This window comes from Sinocyclocheilus anshuiensis, unplaced genomic scaffold (genome assembly GCF_001515605.1).
Source record: "Sinocyclocheilus anshuiensis isolate Anshui unplaced genomic scaffold, SAMN03320099.WGS_v1.1 scaffold609, whole genome shotgun sequence".
In the NCBI taxonomy this organism is placed as follows: domain Eukaryota; kingdom Metazoa; phylum Chordata; class Actinopteri; order Cypriniformes; family Cyprinidae; genus Sinocyclocheilus; species Sinocyclocheilus anshuiensis.
The window spans coordinates 624,849-642,344 of NW_015541011.1; the positions used below are offsets into that span (position 1 = coordinate 624,849).

A 17,496-nucleotide genomic window follows, 5' to 3' on the forward strand; every position below is an offset into this window, starting at 1 on the left:
AACATTTTCATTACTTGAAATAAAATAAACATTAACTGAAATAAATATATATATATAAAAAGTATTTTATTTCAGCTTGGAAACATTTTTCATTTACGTTTAGTTAAGTTGAAGTATGGTACTAAAATGACTAAAACTAAATAAACAAAAACTAAAACCTTATAATAGAATAAAAAAGATAAAAACTAATCAAAATGATACAAGACACAATTATTGTGTTACTAATTTAATATAATATATATAAACAAAAAAACAAATTCAAAATATTAACAAAAACTATAAAAGTGTATCAGTGTTACTAAAATAAATATTACTATCCAAAGTCTGTCTGACTACTTGAAGGTACAAGCCATTGTTTAGTTTGTTATAACAACACACACACACACACACACTCAAATATTCAGTAATATAAAAATACAACAAATACAAAAAAAATGTACAACAATGCATGTACTTTCTTATTTTTTTATTAAAAATATTTTAGATTTTTTCTATTATATTATTAATAAATATAATGAATATATATTTTTTTTAAATAAAGCACTGTTTTATTAGTTTATGCTGTGTTACTGTGTCAAGAAACTGAAATTTCTCTGGTACTGGTATCAACTACTGAAATGTTGGTGAACTCATTTGCAGTATGACCTCACCCTGTTTGCACAGCGAAACCTCATCATCTTTGTCCGTCTTGCCTTCGCCCTCGTCAGGAATCTTGCTGGTGATGGGGCTGGACACGTAGAGCTTGTTGATGTCCAGCGTGGTCTTGCTGAAAGGGGACATGGAGGAGTACATGCTTGCATAGCCATTGGAGGAACAGCTAAGGGCAGCCAGGTCCAGAGCCTTCCCACCGGTGATGATGGGGATGTTGAGGGACAGTTTGCGGCGGCGGTTGGGGGACGAGGTCTTGGTAATGGCCAGCGGGGGTGGGGAGGAGAACTTGCGGCTGGCACGGGGCGACTTAGGTGGCTCTCCGTACAGGAGCTTGTTGTTCTGGCTGCTCGCGAAAAACAGCTCCAGGGATCTATGTGTCGAAAAGAGCAGGAGGGAGGGTTGTTAATGAGCATGTTGTCTTGATTTAAACCTCCTGAGGCTGTCAAACATGGACATGCAATTTCAGTTTCAAAAATTCAAATTAAATTTAATGGTGAAATATACTACCCTTTTTTTTTTTTTTTAAAGAATGTAATACTAGTACTCAGCAAGGGTGCATTAAATTAATTAAATGTGACAATAATAATGTTTAATGTTTAATATATATTTATTTATTTATTTTAAATAAATGCTGTTCTTTTAAAATTTATATTCATTAAAGAATTCTGAAAGAAATATATCACAATTTCCACAAAAATATTTAAACTTTGACAATAATAAGAAATGTTTCTCGAGCACCAAATCAGCACATGAGACCTGACACTGAAGAATGGAGTAACGGCTGCTGAAAATCCAGCTTTGCCATCATAGGAATAAATTACACTTTAACATATATTAAAATAGAAAACAGTTATTTTAAATTGTAATAATTGTTCACATTATTACTGTTTTTTAATGTATTTTTGCTCAAAACCTTGCTGAGCATAAGAGATCATACAGACCCCAAACTTTTGAACTGTACTGTATATATATTTTTTCAATGCTTCTTCAATACTTTCTGTCAATTCCAGCTCAATATGCAGATACAACAAGATAAGGAAGCCATTCAAATGATTTCCCTGAAATAAAATAACAATTAAAAAAAAATCACAAAAATGTTAAATTATGATCAAAAAATATATAAATATATATATAAAAAACTATAATATTTTTTTTCCCGCAGTAAAACATGCTCATTAAATTCTAATGACAAAGACTTTATGTCATTTCATGTGACCAAATGGTTCGCTCAGATGATTGGTTGAGCAAATTATTGGTCATTTTGAATGAACCTCAAAGAGCTGTTTGTTTGAAGATCTGTCCAACCAATAGGATCCTGTTTGAAAAAACTCATTATTTTCAGTTCAGTGTCACTACAGACATTAAATGACATGCTTCACCTTTACATGAGAGCAGATCTAGAAAACCACCATCGGCACATCACTAGCCTACAAAAAGACAAGTTACGTATTTGCCTCTCATTGCAGCTCATGATTTAGCTGATAATGGCTTCTCAACGCTGTGTGGTGTGCTCAGGGTATTTGCGCTGACAGAGAAAAGTGTCTCTGCTGAGCATAAACAGCCTACTCTTCACATCTCTCTATAAGGTTGGAGAGCGTTGCAGAGAAGCTTTCCCACACATCAAGCCACCCCTACACGTCATGCCTGCACAGAAATAGACCCACTTATGACAGTCTGGGTGACCGTTGGAGCTGAGGCAGGGCAGCTGAGCGGGGGAGGTCTGGGGAGGCATCACAGCCGTGAAGTCTGCCCAGGGAAGAGTGGGTGCTACAGGCTGTGGGTGTGTGGGAGGTCCCCGGCTCTTACCGATTTGCCTGGATCTCCGTCTCCAGAGCCAACTGGAGGAGGAGATGCAGAAAGCAAGACGAAAATACAGCGCGCATGCGAAAGAGAGAGTGAGAGAGGCTGCGCTGGCTGCAAAACGTGCACACTAAATATTTCATCTCGCAGATGCGGCACGGGCGGAGGGTGGGGTCCTGCAGCAGAGTGGCCGGTTGCTAAGGTGATGGCGACAGAGCCCTGCGGAGATGCTTCAGTCAGGCAGGCATGCAGGCGATGAAGCAGGGCCCAATTACTGCTGTTTCCAGCAGAACACACACATACATAGAGCGGGGCGACACACATTAGTGTGACCTCTCGCAAGCCTTTAGCAACTCCAGCACATCTCACTACCTTCCCCTTTGACTTTCTCTCTCACTTTTCTCTCCTTTTATCCCATACGTACGCAGACGCTCGCTCGCTCTCACTATAGGGTGACAAACATTGGCGTGACCTCTCTCCTATCACACCGAACCAATTTTTCTGCTCATTCTCTCACACGAGAACACAAATCCAACAAAGCAAAGGCCTGGTGCTAAACTAAGAGCTGCATGTGCATTTATATATGTGCCAAGATACAAGTCCATCAAACGGCATAAAAAAAGCTGAGAATTAGGGATGGATCATGATAGGTTCTCCAACAACCAACTAAACAGGTTGACTACTTTTTCTAGACTTTTCTTATATTTACAGCACATTCAAAAGTTTGTGTTTAATTAGATTTTTCTTTTTCTCTTTCTTTTTTTTTATTCAACAAGGATACATTAAATTGATCAAGAGTGACAGTATATACTTTTATAATGTTATAGAAGATCAAGGTTTTTTGAACGTTCTATTCATTAAAGAATCTTGATCAAATGTTTCACGGTTTCTGCAAAAATATTAAGCAGCACAAGTTTTCAACTGTGATAATAAGAAATTCTTGAGCAGCAAATCAGCATATTAGAATTATTTCTGAAAGATCATGTTACACTGAAGACAGTAAAGATTACGGCTACTAAAAATTCAGCTTTGCCATCACAGGAATATATTGGATTTTAAAATCTATTAAAATAGAAAACAGTTATTTAAAATGATAATAATGTTAATATATATATATTTAAAAAAATATTATATTTCAGCCTTTTTTAAGAAGTAAACAAATTACTGAGAGCACCTTTAAGAAGGCATGTCAACTTTTAAAACCTGCAATTCATTTCATTCTTGCTCTATTCAGCTGTTTTTGAACACAAAAACGCCATAAATATTAGCTAAACATATCCCAAAGGCAGCTTTGTCATAAAGGGCTTTTTTAAGACTGATTAGTCAACTACAAAACGCCATGCTGCTTTATTCAGTCGGCTTTATTCTAACATGTAAGTATGACGTTTTTAAGCTCAACTTAATCAGTATTGTAGACTGTAGGCTGTGCTGAAAACAACACTCTTGCTACATGCTACTATGCACATGAGAGCAGTTTACAGTTGACATCTCTGTGCATGTCAAGCTGATCAGACTGCCATTTGCAACAAAAACCTCTGTAATCTCATTTTCTGTATTCCAAAAAAAAAAAAAAATTATAAAAACCAGACATGTGGCTCACCGGGCAGGTATGGCACTGATAGGCTTCTTGTATATGGTAATGAGTTTGTCAAGGACTACGTCTGCGCTGGTGAACACACGGTAGGAGTGCAGGAAGGTGTTGAGGAAGTCGATGGAGAGGAAGCGCAGGTCGGTCAACCTCTCCAGCAGGCGTTCCACGCTGGCATAGCGGATCTGCAACACCTTACACGAGTTCATCATCTTACTGAAGCGGATGTCCACGTCATCACAGTACAGACTGGCATCAGACCTAAACATGTGACACAGATTATTAGATGTTATTTACATATTTACAAAGTATCACTATTATGTCTCATTTGTCACCCCTGTTGTCTACATATTTGTATCAGTATCTGACATTAAAATTATAAATATATTTCAATCATGACAACTCTCGGAACATTTTAGCATGGTGATGGATATGACAATGTTAATGTATTTGGTCTTGGCGGAACAGATCTGCTATGCTGCTGCTGAATTGCTGCTGCTGTTGGTTATTGCTGTAGTTGTAGATTATTGCTGCTGCAAGCAAGTACAGGAACTTGCTACTGCCTTTGCATATGGCGATACGGTGCCCCGAGTATTTAAGACATACTGCTGCTGCACAAATAGCATATAAAATAACCCCGTAGCAGATCTATACAGGTGGAGCTGGGGAAGGTGGAGGGCTTCAGAGAACTCTAAAAGCGCGCTGCAGGAATCTCAAGTGAATGCTAGCCAGCCATATAAATGCAAGGCAGTAAGCTCATTGGCTGCATATGCAGCATGAACCAATCAGCTTGTGCCAAGTCGTTTAACTCTCTGAATATCATCAGTTACGTTAACACCCCGTCAAAATGCGCCATCTAGAGTTTCATGACTGAACTATATATATATATATATATATATATATATATATTTCAGCCACTAGCAACAATCACATTTTAGATCAAATTCATAGTTTTGTAATACTGTATGCAGCCTTGCAAAGTTAGAACATGCTCATGTATTAAGTTTCTCAAAATGTGTCAAGTGCCATTAAAATACAAAGTTGATGTATGACTGTGAATAAAAAACAGGCTGATCTACTTAATGCAGAAACTGACTATGTTTTATAGACATTTACTAACATTTCTATGTTGGAAAAGCATAGTTACTTCCAGTGTGAGCAGAAGTGCTTACTTGATCATCTGGGGCACAGTGACTTTAGAGTTCTCCTCAAAGGCGTTCATCATCAGCCCATTACAACGAATATTATCTATGCACTATAGTAAAGAGTGAGAGAGAGAAAGAGAGAAAAAAAGAGTGTGAGGACAGTATTTGAACCACAGGACGCGAGTAAAAGGCGAAGGTCTTGCCCAGGGCTGTGTGGATCACTCAGTGTTATCTGATGTGAGCAGACATGCCTGGCTGATGTCACTGGTCCAGGCTGACTTCTCTTGCCGCGATGAGGCCACCAGGATGATGGTGAAGGACTGGCTGTCTTTGGGCTCCACCACAATCTTAAAATCCAGGTGCTCCATGTCCTGACCGCTCTTGTCTGACTTGGCTGAAGAGAAAAATGATAACTTAGTGATCCTCTGGAATAAATCTAGTGGAGGTCTGTTGTGATTAGATTTGTGGTCCGATCTACTCCCATAACATGTCCATATCAGTGGCAACTGATGCTTCTCAAAAGTGGGTAAGTACAGAGGTCTCTTATCAGTGTCAAAATGTCAACTCTCTTTTGTTATTGCAGATATTTTATGGTATGCTTAAGATTAAATCAAGAGTTTTGATACGTACACTCGTCATCTGTGCCCTCTGGTTCCTCTATCAGTGTGCAGTCAATGAGCGACACTACTCCATTCTGCCATCCAGAGACAAGTAACAGTCAGACATGCTCTGAGAATCTATCAAATAATCAATAGCAGCCGTACTAAAACAGTGATTACTGTGAGGATCTCCTTCTTGAATTTCCCTAAAGACCAAGAGCAATAGTGGCTCACTGAATGTGGTAAAATTACAGTCAGCTGAAGGTGGTAATCACCATTTTCTGGGCACAACATAACATTTCACTGGTTTAACAACATACCAGATACATTCAAAAATCATCCTCTGAGAAATTAAGAAACATTGTATATAAATAAAAAATAAATAAAAATAAAAATAAAAATAAAAAATTATCTGAATTATATGTCTCTATAAATAGTTGAAGGCATATTTCAAGTGTTTTTTTATATTACAAGGGGTAATTCTGCTTAGCCTGTGACAGCACATATTTTAATATGATACCATACTACACACTACATGGTGTATAGATAAAATAAATAAAATATTAGAAAGGTTAAATTAGGTTTAAAAAAAGGTTTTAAAATATTTTGAAAAAGTTAATAATATGCTGGTCATTCATCAAAACATTATTATTATTGTTGTTGTTGTTATTTAATTAATTGATTAATTAGATAATTAATATTCTATTCTATTATTTTATTTCTAAGTGGCAATGCATATTTAGCATAATTGTATGATTATTATTATTATTATTATAGTCTATTAATTTCATGTTATATTACATTTATTTTATTATATTTCCATGTGGCAAAGTGAATTAAAATATTATAAAATCCAATAAAAGTTACTTAATCTCAAAAATATTTCTAAAAAGGTGATAATTTGTTGGTCATTCTTTAAAAACAATTATTATTACAAATTATTAATAATACTATTAATATAATAATAATAATAATATTTTATTCAAAAAATATTTTATAATTTTAGATTCTTTTTATTATTTTATTAAATTTTAATGGCAGTCTATTTTTGCAAGTTCATTGAAAATCTAACAATTCTAAGTTACTTCACCTCCTAAGAAAAGAATGAAAACAGGTTTAAAACTGTCCTACCATATATATCTATACTTATACCATACTACCATATTTATCTATATATATATACTTTTTTTTGAGATTGTGTATTAACGAAGTGCAAGAGGCTTCACCTTGGTGAGGTGTAGTTTTCCTCCAGAGCCTCTAGTGCAGATAATCAGATGCTTGGAGAAGAGGAAACACTGCCTCTCTCCCTCCTTCTTCAGAGACAGAGAGCCCAGTCGGCCACGGGTGATCTTGCCTTTCTCACTCATGGGCACTTGTATCAGAGATCCTGAAAAACAGGCATGTAGGGGCAGGATGCGTTAGCGTTGCAGGTAAGGCTGGGAAATGAAGAACAGACAAATACTATGGCAGCACAAGGGGAAATACTGGATTGACATATGTTCTTATCAGTTTCCTCGTGTCTTCGTATCCTGCAGCGCGTCAGTGACATCCTGGGCTCAACACCAAGTTTGACTGGTAAAAATGTGATTACACTTGGAAATGAAAGAGTTGGTCTGGTCTTTGAACACACTGTGTTCTACGGAGACTAGCAGGATTAGGGCACCCAATCCTTTTGAGTTGACACTCCGCTTTGTGCTGGCAGGGAAAAGAGGGCAGCCCAGAAAAGCCTTGGAGTGGGAAGGGGAGAAGAGGGAGGTGGGGGGCTTGACAATAAGAGGTAACAAGAGTGACAGTTTGCAGAAAAGAACAGAAGGAAAGGAGAATCCAACCATCTTCTTATCAGGGATCTGTGGCCCCTTTCAGCAGAGCGCTCAGGAGGATTTGTGTGTGTGTGTGTGTGTTGGGAGTTCACCTTGTCTGACAAAGGTCTGGCTGGTGTCTAGGAGAATCTCACAGCCCTCCACGATCATCCGCTCGATAGCGAGGTTCTTCCTAATGTTCTCCGTCTCGCTAACCTCATCGTGCATAATTCTGTGGAGGTACATCATTTTAGCACTCACAGCTCTTATTTTTATGTAACATACAAATTTTCAAATGTGTTTTTTTTTTTTTGTTAAACAATGATATTACTCTTAACAGAAACCAAAAATAATAATTAAAAAAATAATAATAATAAAGTTTCACTGAATCTGAAATTAATTTGCGAGAATTTTGATTTTATTTTAGTTAGCTTTGGAGTTATGAAAATATAGTTTAATTATATTTATATAACTAAAACATAACTATGTAATTTTTTTGTATATTGCATATTTGAATATATATTTTAAATTATATTGTACTAATACATTTCACGCTACATTTTCAAGACTCTAAAACTAAATAAAATAAAATATAATGGCCATATATTAATTTGATCAATTTATATATTACATACTTTAAAATATAGTATATTAATATATTTTTAAACTAAATTTTTATGACTCCAAACTGCATAAAATTAAATAAAATGGCAACAAATGTATTTTATTATTTGCATATTACATATTTTAACAAATATATGAAAACATATTATATTAATATATTTAAAACTATATTTTCATGTCTCCAAAAATAACTAAAATCAAATAAAAATGGCCACAGATTAATTTTAGTTTTAGACTCAACTTCATTAAACATGAAAATGCCACTAGATAATACTAGCAATAACACTAGATGGTAAATTTAAGAAAATGTCACTTAAATGATAATTATAAATTTAAAATTATAAATTTAAATGATATAATTTAAGACACTAAGCTTGACATTAAAAATACTAAAATACTAAATAAACTGAAGCTATAAAACACTGAAAACAATTATAGAATAAAAACTAAAATGTATATAAAAATCAAATATATATATATATATATATATATATATACATATATAGACTGCAGACTGCAGTTCCATTTGGTGCCAATAGTGGTGAGGAAATTACACTCTTTAACTTCAGATATAGCATTTAGCAATTGATTTGATTTGATGATCTGCTTTTAGGAACAATTTACAGCTTCATTCAGCTTCTTTTTCCTGAATGAGCCCCATAACCTGTGAGTAGTGAGAAATGATGTAGCGATTCTGACCCATGGTCATGGATGGGTGTGTTGGAGGCACATTTTGATGTACCTGGAAAGTTCCTCCAGCTTTGACTTGGCGTAATCCAAGCTGTTTCTCTCCACATGCTCATGCGGTGTATGCGCTAACAGCTCATGGAGGGTCAGTATGTAACGAGGAATCTGCCAGACAACAAGCACATGTCATAATGTCAGACAGGAGGGTAGTTTTACATTTTTTTTGCCTTCTGCTGCAAACACACTCATCATATCCACACTTAGTCATGTGCACGCATGGAAATCCAAACAAAACTTCATTAACTGTGTGCACTGTATTTCTTGCAGAGGAGGCTTAGAGGGGAGCTCTATCACTCATCAGCACATTTATTACCAACGCTGCAAATCCCAAAGTAGACCTTGCTAGACTAGATCACATGGAAACTGCTTACAGTACAAGAAAAAAGCCATTAGACCAGAATACACTACAAAACCCTACTTTAAGGGACTAAAAAAGCACACGAGGACCTGCCATGTGCTACCACGCAGAACTCTATTAGAGCTTGTGATTGATAGCATGGTAACCATAAAAAATGAGAGCCTGAATGAAAGATTATGGTCACCTGGAACATGGGGTAAGTGAGGAACGTCTCCAGCGTGCGCTCCTCACAGTCAGGCTTGGCTTCATACTGTTTAAGCAGCTTGTCGAAGTCACGGTTCTGCTTGCAGTGGGCCAGGATCTGCAAACTGTACTGGTGGTTACGTACAAACTCCTGGTAGATGTTCAGCATGGGCAACAGGATGTCAAATAGGTCGGCTGAAGGACAAGAAGGAAGATCAAATTCAGTGTGACTGGGCCTCAGATCTGTGGCACCTTTTGAAAAAGCCAGCTTGCAATTTGAGGGGTTTACAGAATGTTCTTTGCTGTTGGTTGCCAAACGCTCTGGCAGTGCACTCACCCAATACTAATGTTGGCCAGCTTGCTATTCGAGCTTTCAACCCTTGGTAGAATATCTGATGCAGAAACATTATGGTTTCACTGCAAAAAAACAAACAAACAAACAGGACTTGTAAACAACAATGTAAGTGTTTCATTGTTCCTGTAAGATTTTTAAAATCGTTTTGAAAGAAATCTTTTGCTGTATGCTCACCAAGGCAGCTTTTAAAGTCAGTAAAGTCAGTTATATTTTTAAAATATATTTTTAAAATTTAAAATAACAGTTTAATATAAAATGTAATAACATTAAAATATAACATAAATTATAATAATACCATATATTTTAAAATGTTATTTATTCCTGTGATGGCAAAGCTGAATTTTCACCAGCCATTCAGTGTCACATGATCCTTCAGAAGTCATTAGAATATGCTAAATTAGGATTTTTAGGATTTAAAATTTCAGGATTCTTTGATTTACAGAAAGTTTATTTCTAAAAAAAAAAAAAACCCAGCATCGATTTGAAATAGAAATCTTTTGTAACATTATAAATGTCTTTGACACTTTGGATCAATTTCCAGTGAAACAACATTTATATTAAAGACAATAAAAACAAATATAGTGAATGTAACCCTGTAGGCTATGCTATATATTATGTGCAAAAACATTGTAACATTACAATCTACAAACAAAAATGATGCTTTTTAATGCAGAAGTTAAATTCACTAAACTAAAAATGAAAAGAAATAAAAACAAAAGCACAGATTAATTGCATTATATTTTGATTACCCCATTACAATAGTCACTTTAGTTACCACTATCATAAAATACACTTACTTGTAGGTTTAAAATTACATTGGACATTTATTGTCCAACTATTTTAGTCAGAATTATTGTGCTCTATTACTGACCCCAAACTTTCGACCAATTGCCTCAGATGTTTCTCTTAAAATTGCTTGGAAGAAATAAAAAATAAACATAAATGAGACAACTGTTGACAAAGTAAAAGTACAAAGCTATAAAATTAATGTGGATTCCCAAAGCTCAGATAATTTGATCTGGGAAGAAACTGAGTTTGAGTTCAAACTTTAGAATTTGGTATTTGACAAATCTAAGCTCAGTGTGAGACATTGCTGAGATCTCTTCTAATTCACTAGACAAGATACACAGACAAAACTATTGGGGTATTTTCACAGAAAAAACATCTGAGAAGTAGGAGACATCTAATCACATTGTTGTTGTTATTCAACAATATCAATTGAGATATTCAAGTGAACTGAAATTAAATGTTGAAAGGTTTCTTTCCTCTGTGCATGCAAATCCTGCTAAACATGAGGGTTATTTCTGGCTGGAACTGGTGTTTACCTGTTGAGGAATATGCTGCTGACATCATCATGAGTTATGGGCGGTTTCTTGGAACTGGCAGCCATGCGAAGCGGTCTCAAGAAGTTGTTGACAAGGATGTGGAGTTGTTGGACGTACTCAGCCTCTGCCTCCAGCATGCTAAAGACAACTTGGTTCCTCTTTCTCATGCTCTCCGCATGTGGCGAACGGATGTAGTCCTGAATGATGGTCTTCCACTTTCGCCGACACATCCAACCCCTCAAGAAGCTTTGTACCTGATGCAGCAGTATTAATAAGAATCAATCAATAAAATCAATAGATCTGAACTGAGTAAACACGAAAAAATCATCAAAAAATATCTTGACCAATCATGAAACATAAGACACTTGCTCTGTTCCAAAAACCCAGCTGCATTTTAAGTCATCATAATTGTTTTCAATGTGAAGCTTATTTTAAAACGTTGGAAGCATTTTTTAGCATTGCAACAAGCTCAGTGAAAAAAAAAAAGCAAGATGGATGACGAGGTGAGTGGTTATAAATATTTAAATATATAAATAATTCACTTACTGTATATTTGAATAAATATTGAAAATGATCCATAGAAATATGTATTGATTTCATCCAATACAGAGTTGTGGTCATAAATTTACAAACAGTACACCTTGCACAATCTGAAAAATTTAATAATAAAACTCGCTTGTTTTAATTTAGTACTGCCACGAATAAGCAATTTCACATAGCAAATGTTTATACCTATAGTCCACAAAACAAAATTATACCTAATTTAAACCTAAATTAAAAAACAAACAAAAACAAATGAAATCAGTCACTTATGTGGTTCTATGACAGTTAGGATGTTACCTATGTAGGCAGCTCACTAGGTTTTGGATGAGAGCTGTGTAATTCAAAGCCAAAGTCTTACTTTCTTGATTTTCTTGATTTCTGAATCATTATCGCTAGGAGCAGTGGTGGGATTCGACTGAATCTTCTCATTGTCTTTGAGCATTGCTGCAATCTGCAACAAAACAGAGATAAAAATGGCAGTCAACACTTCCTTTGCAAAAACGTTCCTTCCCTCACTACTTCCCAGCATGCTGACAAAGTGATTGAGTCAGGCCAAATCAGTGCCAGCACAGTGTGGCACAAACACTCACCCTATCAAAGCTCTCAGATGCCGCTCGGGTATTTTCAGATGCTTAGGGTGCACAAACTTTCAAATTATTACATGGCCCTGCAATTTGAAAGGGAAACATTGGGGACACAAAAGAGACGGGAGCTAGCCAGCACAGTCTGTAGGTGAGTGCTCCATTTATTGGACGCGGACTGAAAGAGTTTATTATGCTGCGGACCAAGGATGCGACTCACACAATACATCTGGGGTCATGCATATTCAGCACACCATTTCATACAGCCAGCTCCATTTGCACTTTAAAGTAAAATGACTATTTGATCTGGCTGATGAAGTATACAGCAGGGATCATAGTTCTCCTGGAGAGCCGTTTTTTATGAGCAGAGATGCAAAGTGAAGTGCAAAGTAGTCTAGAGAAAGCTCTTCAAAACCAAATGCTTCTCACACCACTTTCCATTCTCTCTATCCTTTTCCTTTTCAGAAAAGAAATGAGCATGTAATTTGGGTCACGATAATTTACTAGTCATCCAACAACTGACTAGTCGATTAGAGGGGCAGACATTTTTTTTGTGTGCGTATATGCACTCTTTCAATATTAGTTACTGTAAATGATTGTTCTTGTTTTGCAGACTAATGGCTCATGGTACTTGCTTAGCACACCATTAGTCAATTAGCAAAAAATCTTAAATTCTGCATTTTCATTCACATAAAGTGCGTCCGAAATCGTGTACTGTCCTACATTTGAATTTGAATTTACTTTGCAACCGTTAAAAAAGTATGTTCTACATAGTAAGAATTTGGGTAGTATGAATGAAATTCGGACATACTACATCCGCCATGTTGTTACTGTCACATGACCTACATGCGTCAGTTGCGTCGCTTCACTGCCATTCATAAATCCTTTCCTGTGGCCTCATGGGATAGTAAAGTGTCCATCAAATGGGCACTTCAGAATCCGGGAGAAAGAAGTAGGTCATCCGGGTACTTTTCGCCTACTGTTTTTCGTATATGCTATGAATTCAGACATACTACTCACCTCACATACTGTTTTTCACATTATATATAGTAGGGAAGTATGCGATTGTGTTTCTGTTTAGGCACAGGGATTGTGTTTCTGTTTGATCAGGCATTACAAACTGCCACCCCACACTTTAAAAATTTAAGTAAAAACCTGTTAATTGGTTAACTGTAAGTTATCTTACTTTACCAAAACTGTAAATGGTTTAAAATGTAACATTTATGGTTTTTGGAGCTACAAACTGGTTATCTGTATATTTTAAACAGCAGATTTTGACAGAAGTAGATTGGTATATTAATATTATATGACTTTATTGATTTATTGTTGGATTATTGTTTTATTGTCAAATTTATGAAATTTAGGGTAAAATATACAGGTACCAGTATGCCATCCTGCAATACCTAAAACACCTTGTCACCATATATTTTTCAGTGAATTTCTGGCAACCACAGCTGCTGTTTTTTTATTTTTTTACAGTACATGATAAACCTTTATAATATATTCTGTATCAAAACATAAAATTAATTTGTGTTATTTAGTTGTTATTTGTAAGTTAAAATGTATTTTAGTTCAAGTTTTTCCAATTATACTAGTTTTTATTTTTTAATTCATTTATTTCATAATGCCAGTAATAACCACTGCATTCTTTTCAATTCTGTTGTGCAAACACATCTTATGTAAACCATGTGCAGGTGAACCTGAAACCAACCTTTTTATATGGGGCTTCCTTAAACAAGTTGACTAGCTGTTCGAACAGTGCATCTACTATTTAGTTTTGCACTTATTTCCCAGACAACATTTTCACTTCAGAGAGACAGAATCAACTTGATATGCAGTAAAATTGCTGATATATTCGACTGAATTTTGGCATGTTCACTATAGATAAACAATCCCTACTGCACTTTGAATTACAAATTTTACCTCTGATTTTAGACGTTCAATCTCAATCTCCCCATCTTCTATCTGTTGTCGAAGTTGCTTAGCAACTGTTTTCTCGGTCTCCACGATTTGGAGTAGATGGAGGTACTTCTGCATGAGTGTTTCATGCTCGGTGGCCAGGTTTCTGTAGCTGCACACAGAACACACACACACACACACACACACATGTTGGTATTGGTGGTTTACGGGGACTCTCCATAGGCATTATGGTTTTATACTGAACAAACTGTATTTTCTATCGCCCTGCACCAACGCTAAATCTACCCCTCACAGAAAACTTTGTGCATTTTTAGATAAAAAAAAAACAAAAAAAACATTTAGTATGTCTTTTAAGCCTTTTGAATTACGGGGACACAGGTAGTGTCCTCATAAACCACCTTCATATTGTAACATGAGTGCGCGCACACACACTCCACACAATGAGGAACATCACGTTATACTAGAAATAAAGCTCATTAGCAGAGACACTGTTAACACGTAACCCCATAAGCACACACTTTATCAGAGCAAACTGTGAATGCTCAAATTCAACAATTAAACAGAATTGTTGGAGCAGCGCTCATCTCAAAACAGCAAGCAAATCCAGACGCCTTCATGTTTATGCACACAGATTTAGAACTGCTGCAGGGCATTCAGAGATAAACAGCCAAAATAGTCCTCCAGTACAGACTGAGACCAGAACGGAGCACTCATCACAAACACAGACCTGCTCTTCGGAACCACTTCTCCTTAAAAATAAACTAGACCTTCTGATTATGAAAGAGTATCTTTTGAGCATATATTATTTAATACCTGCAAAACTTACATGTTAAGCTATTAATTATATCTGCTGTTACTTAATTGGTAAAATAATCAAATGCATGAACCACACATATAGTCCAAACATACACTATCGTTCAAAAGTTTGGGCTTGATAAGATTTTTTAAATGTTTTTGAAAGAAGTCTCTTATGCTCACCAAGGCTGCATTTATTTGATCAAAAATACAGTAAAAAAGCATTAGTATTGTGAAATGTTATTACAATTTAAAATAACTATTTTCTATTTGAATACATTTTATAATGTAATTAACTCCTGTGTTGGCAAAGTTGAATTTTCAGCAGGTATTACTCCAGTCTTCATTGTCACATGATCCTTCAGAACTCATTCTAATATGCTTATTTGGTGCTCAAGAATTTCTTATTATCAATGTTGAAAACAGTTGTGCTGCTTAATATTTTTGTGGAAACTGTGATACATTTTAAGTATTCTTTGATGAATACAAAGTTCAAAAGAACAGCATTCATTTGAAATAGAAATCTTTTGTGACGGATAATGTCTTTACTGTCACTTGTGATGGAATTAATACATGCTTGTTGAATAAAAATATTATTTTCCTTCCAAAAAAAAAAACAAACAGCAAAAAACATTGAAACATTGTAGTGTATAGTGTCTTAGTAGTGACGATAGAAATAAGTGACGTAAATTAGTCAAAAAAGTGACTAAAGTCACTGATAATATGGATGTGTTTAGCAATTTCATATTATAGCATGCTTTTTAGTGCTATTGCATCAAAATGAAGAGCAAATAATCATGGTTAGGTGTCTTAATAAAGCTGACAAAAAGGATGATGGGATATGCAGTTTTGTAACACAGACCTCATTAACCTGTAGTGTATTTTATCAAGCTTTACTGCTATTATACATAAAATGTTAATGTTTACAAACTAAATTGCATAGTAAACAATCAAAATTACATCTTATTATGCTAATGCGATATGCTATTATTTGCTTCCACTATGATTCTCAAAACTCAGAAAGTCTTGGTTCAAAGAAAATCCTGATATGGTTGTGTCAATTCATACAACAAGGCTCACACAAAAAGACTAAGAAAACTACTAATCACAGTAAGTAATAAATCACAGACCATTATCTGATCTGATTTTCTGTTTAGTTTTTAGTTTAAGTGCAAAAATGACAATTCTTTCACCTTATAAAACAATTGGATATATTTTTTAAACAGTATATTGTATATAAATGTACAGTTTCCCTTTCATGGGAACTTCGAACTGCGTCCTCTAGGGGTCGCTATGGGAACTTACATGGTTACATAAGTAACCTGAGACGATTTCTCTTAACAGGGTTAACCCTTTATGCCTTAATTCTCACATGAACATAAACAAACTGAAAACATTAAAATGCACATTTGTCCTTGACTGCATTACGGCTCTTTGTTATTAAAGGCACAACATGTTGTGCTTTGTTTGTTAGTTCCCAACAGAGAATTCAAATTCGAAGTTCATTACTAAAAACAAACAATATTCCCAACAGAACCTCTGCAGCATCCAAGACTGCTTAAACAAGCTTCAGGCTAATTATAGATAATGAGACATGGAATCTGTCCACTTCGCAAAAAAAATCCTCCTCTTCATTTATTTTCCCCCTTCACATTAAACTGTGTGAATTGATGAGTATATGGAGCATAAACTAAAGCAGAGAATCCTGCCATTATGAGAAGACAGTCTTCTTTTCTCTGTAGGCAAGTTCTTGTCTAAATCAACTCATTCCTAAGCACATCCCAACAAAGCGGGAAAAACGTATAAGGACTGAACTTACAGGATTTTGATATAAATACACATAAATGTATATTTCTGCAAAAAACAGAGCATATGCATAACCAAAACAGGCTACAGTAGCAACAAACATGGTCATTTAATCTCTTTTCCTTCCTGTCCACTGAAGTAGACAACAGTATATATGATTTTTTTTTTCCAAATTTCACTGATAGAGTTTACTTACCTGGCATGTGATATTGCTGCCACCCATTCATCGCAGTCCTTAACATCTTCTGTACGAAGCTCCAGAGCCTTCTGATTCTCATGGCTGAAGCTGACTGTGAAATAATACTGTAATACAGAAAGAATAGAAATGCATTTTAACTACAATACTACACAAAGAATCTCATTTACTACAGTGATGGATGAAATATGAGCCAGTCAGAGTTTATCTTAATCACCAATAAATACAAACATAAAAAAAAGAAAACAAAAAGATGGTGTGTAATATATTTCTAATTTTTAATTTAATATATTTAAAAATATTTGTATTTAAATATTTTATATTTAACCCTCTACCGCATGGTGTAGCCATATGGCAACATACTCTTTGTGTTAATTTCCTTGCCACTGTCTCTTTAAGAGAACATTCTCGTTTTTTTTGTTGGAAAGAGAAGACCTTAGTTTAGCCAATGATGTGCTTTGATTAAGTCACATGACATGCA

At 35.3% G+C, this 17,496-nt stretch overlaps 1 protein-coding gene across 1 annotated transcript in view; it reads right to left on the reverse strand.

Annotated features, from left to right (window-relative positions):
• Window positions 1-17,496, reverse strand: part of LOC107690363 (ras-specific guanine nucleotide-releasing factor 1) — a 46,360-nt gene that overhangs the window by 6,965 nt on the left and 21,899 nt on the right. Inside the window, exons 2-15 of the mRNA XM_016488670.1 lie at window positions 17,016-17,122; window positions 14,222-14,369; window positions 12,076-12,168; window positions 11,175-11,428; window positions 9,832-9,911; window positions 9,496-9,689; window positions 8,949-9,058; window positions 7,696-7,814; window positions 7,010-7,170; window positions 5,815-5,878; window positions 5,436-5,578; window positions 5,212-5,294; window positions 4,052-4,300; window positions 651-1,021 (exon numbers count right to left, since the gene is read on the reverse strand). Of these exons, the coding sequence (XP_016344156.1) occupies window positions 651-1,021; window positions 4,052-4,300; window positions 5,212-5,294; window positions 5,436-5,578; window positions 5,815-5,878; window positions 7,010-7,170; window positions 7,696-7,814; window positions 8,949-9,058; window positions 9,496-9,689; window positions 9,832-9,911; window positions 11,175-11,428; window positions 12,076-12,168; window positions 14,222-14,369; window positions 17,016-17,122 (2,176 nt within the window). The remainder of the gene's footprint in view (window positions 1-650; window positions 1,022-4,051; window positions 4,301-5,211; window positions 5,295-5,435; window positions 5,579-5,814; window positions 5,879-7,009; window positions 7,171-7,695; window positions 7,815-8,948; window positions 9,059-9,495; window positions 9,690-9,831; window positions 9,912-11,174; window positions 11,429-12,075; window positions 12,169-14,221; window positions 14,370-17,015; window positions 17,123-17,496) is intronic.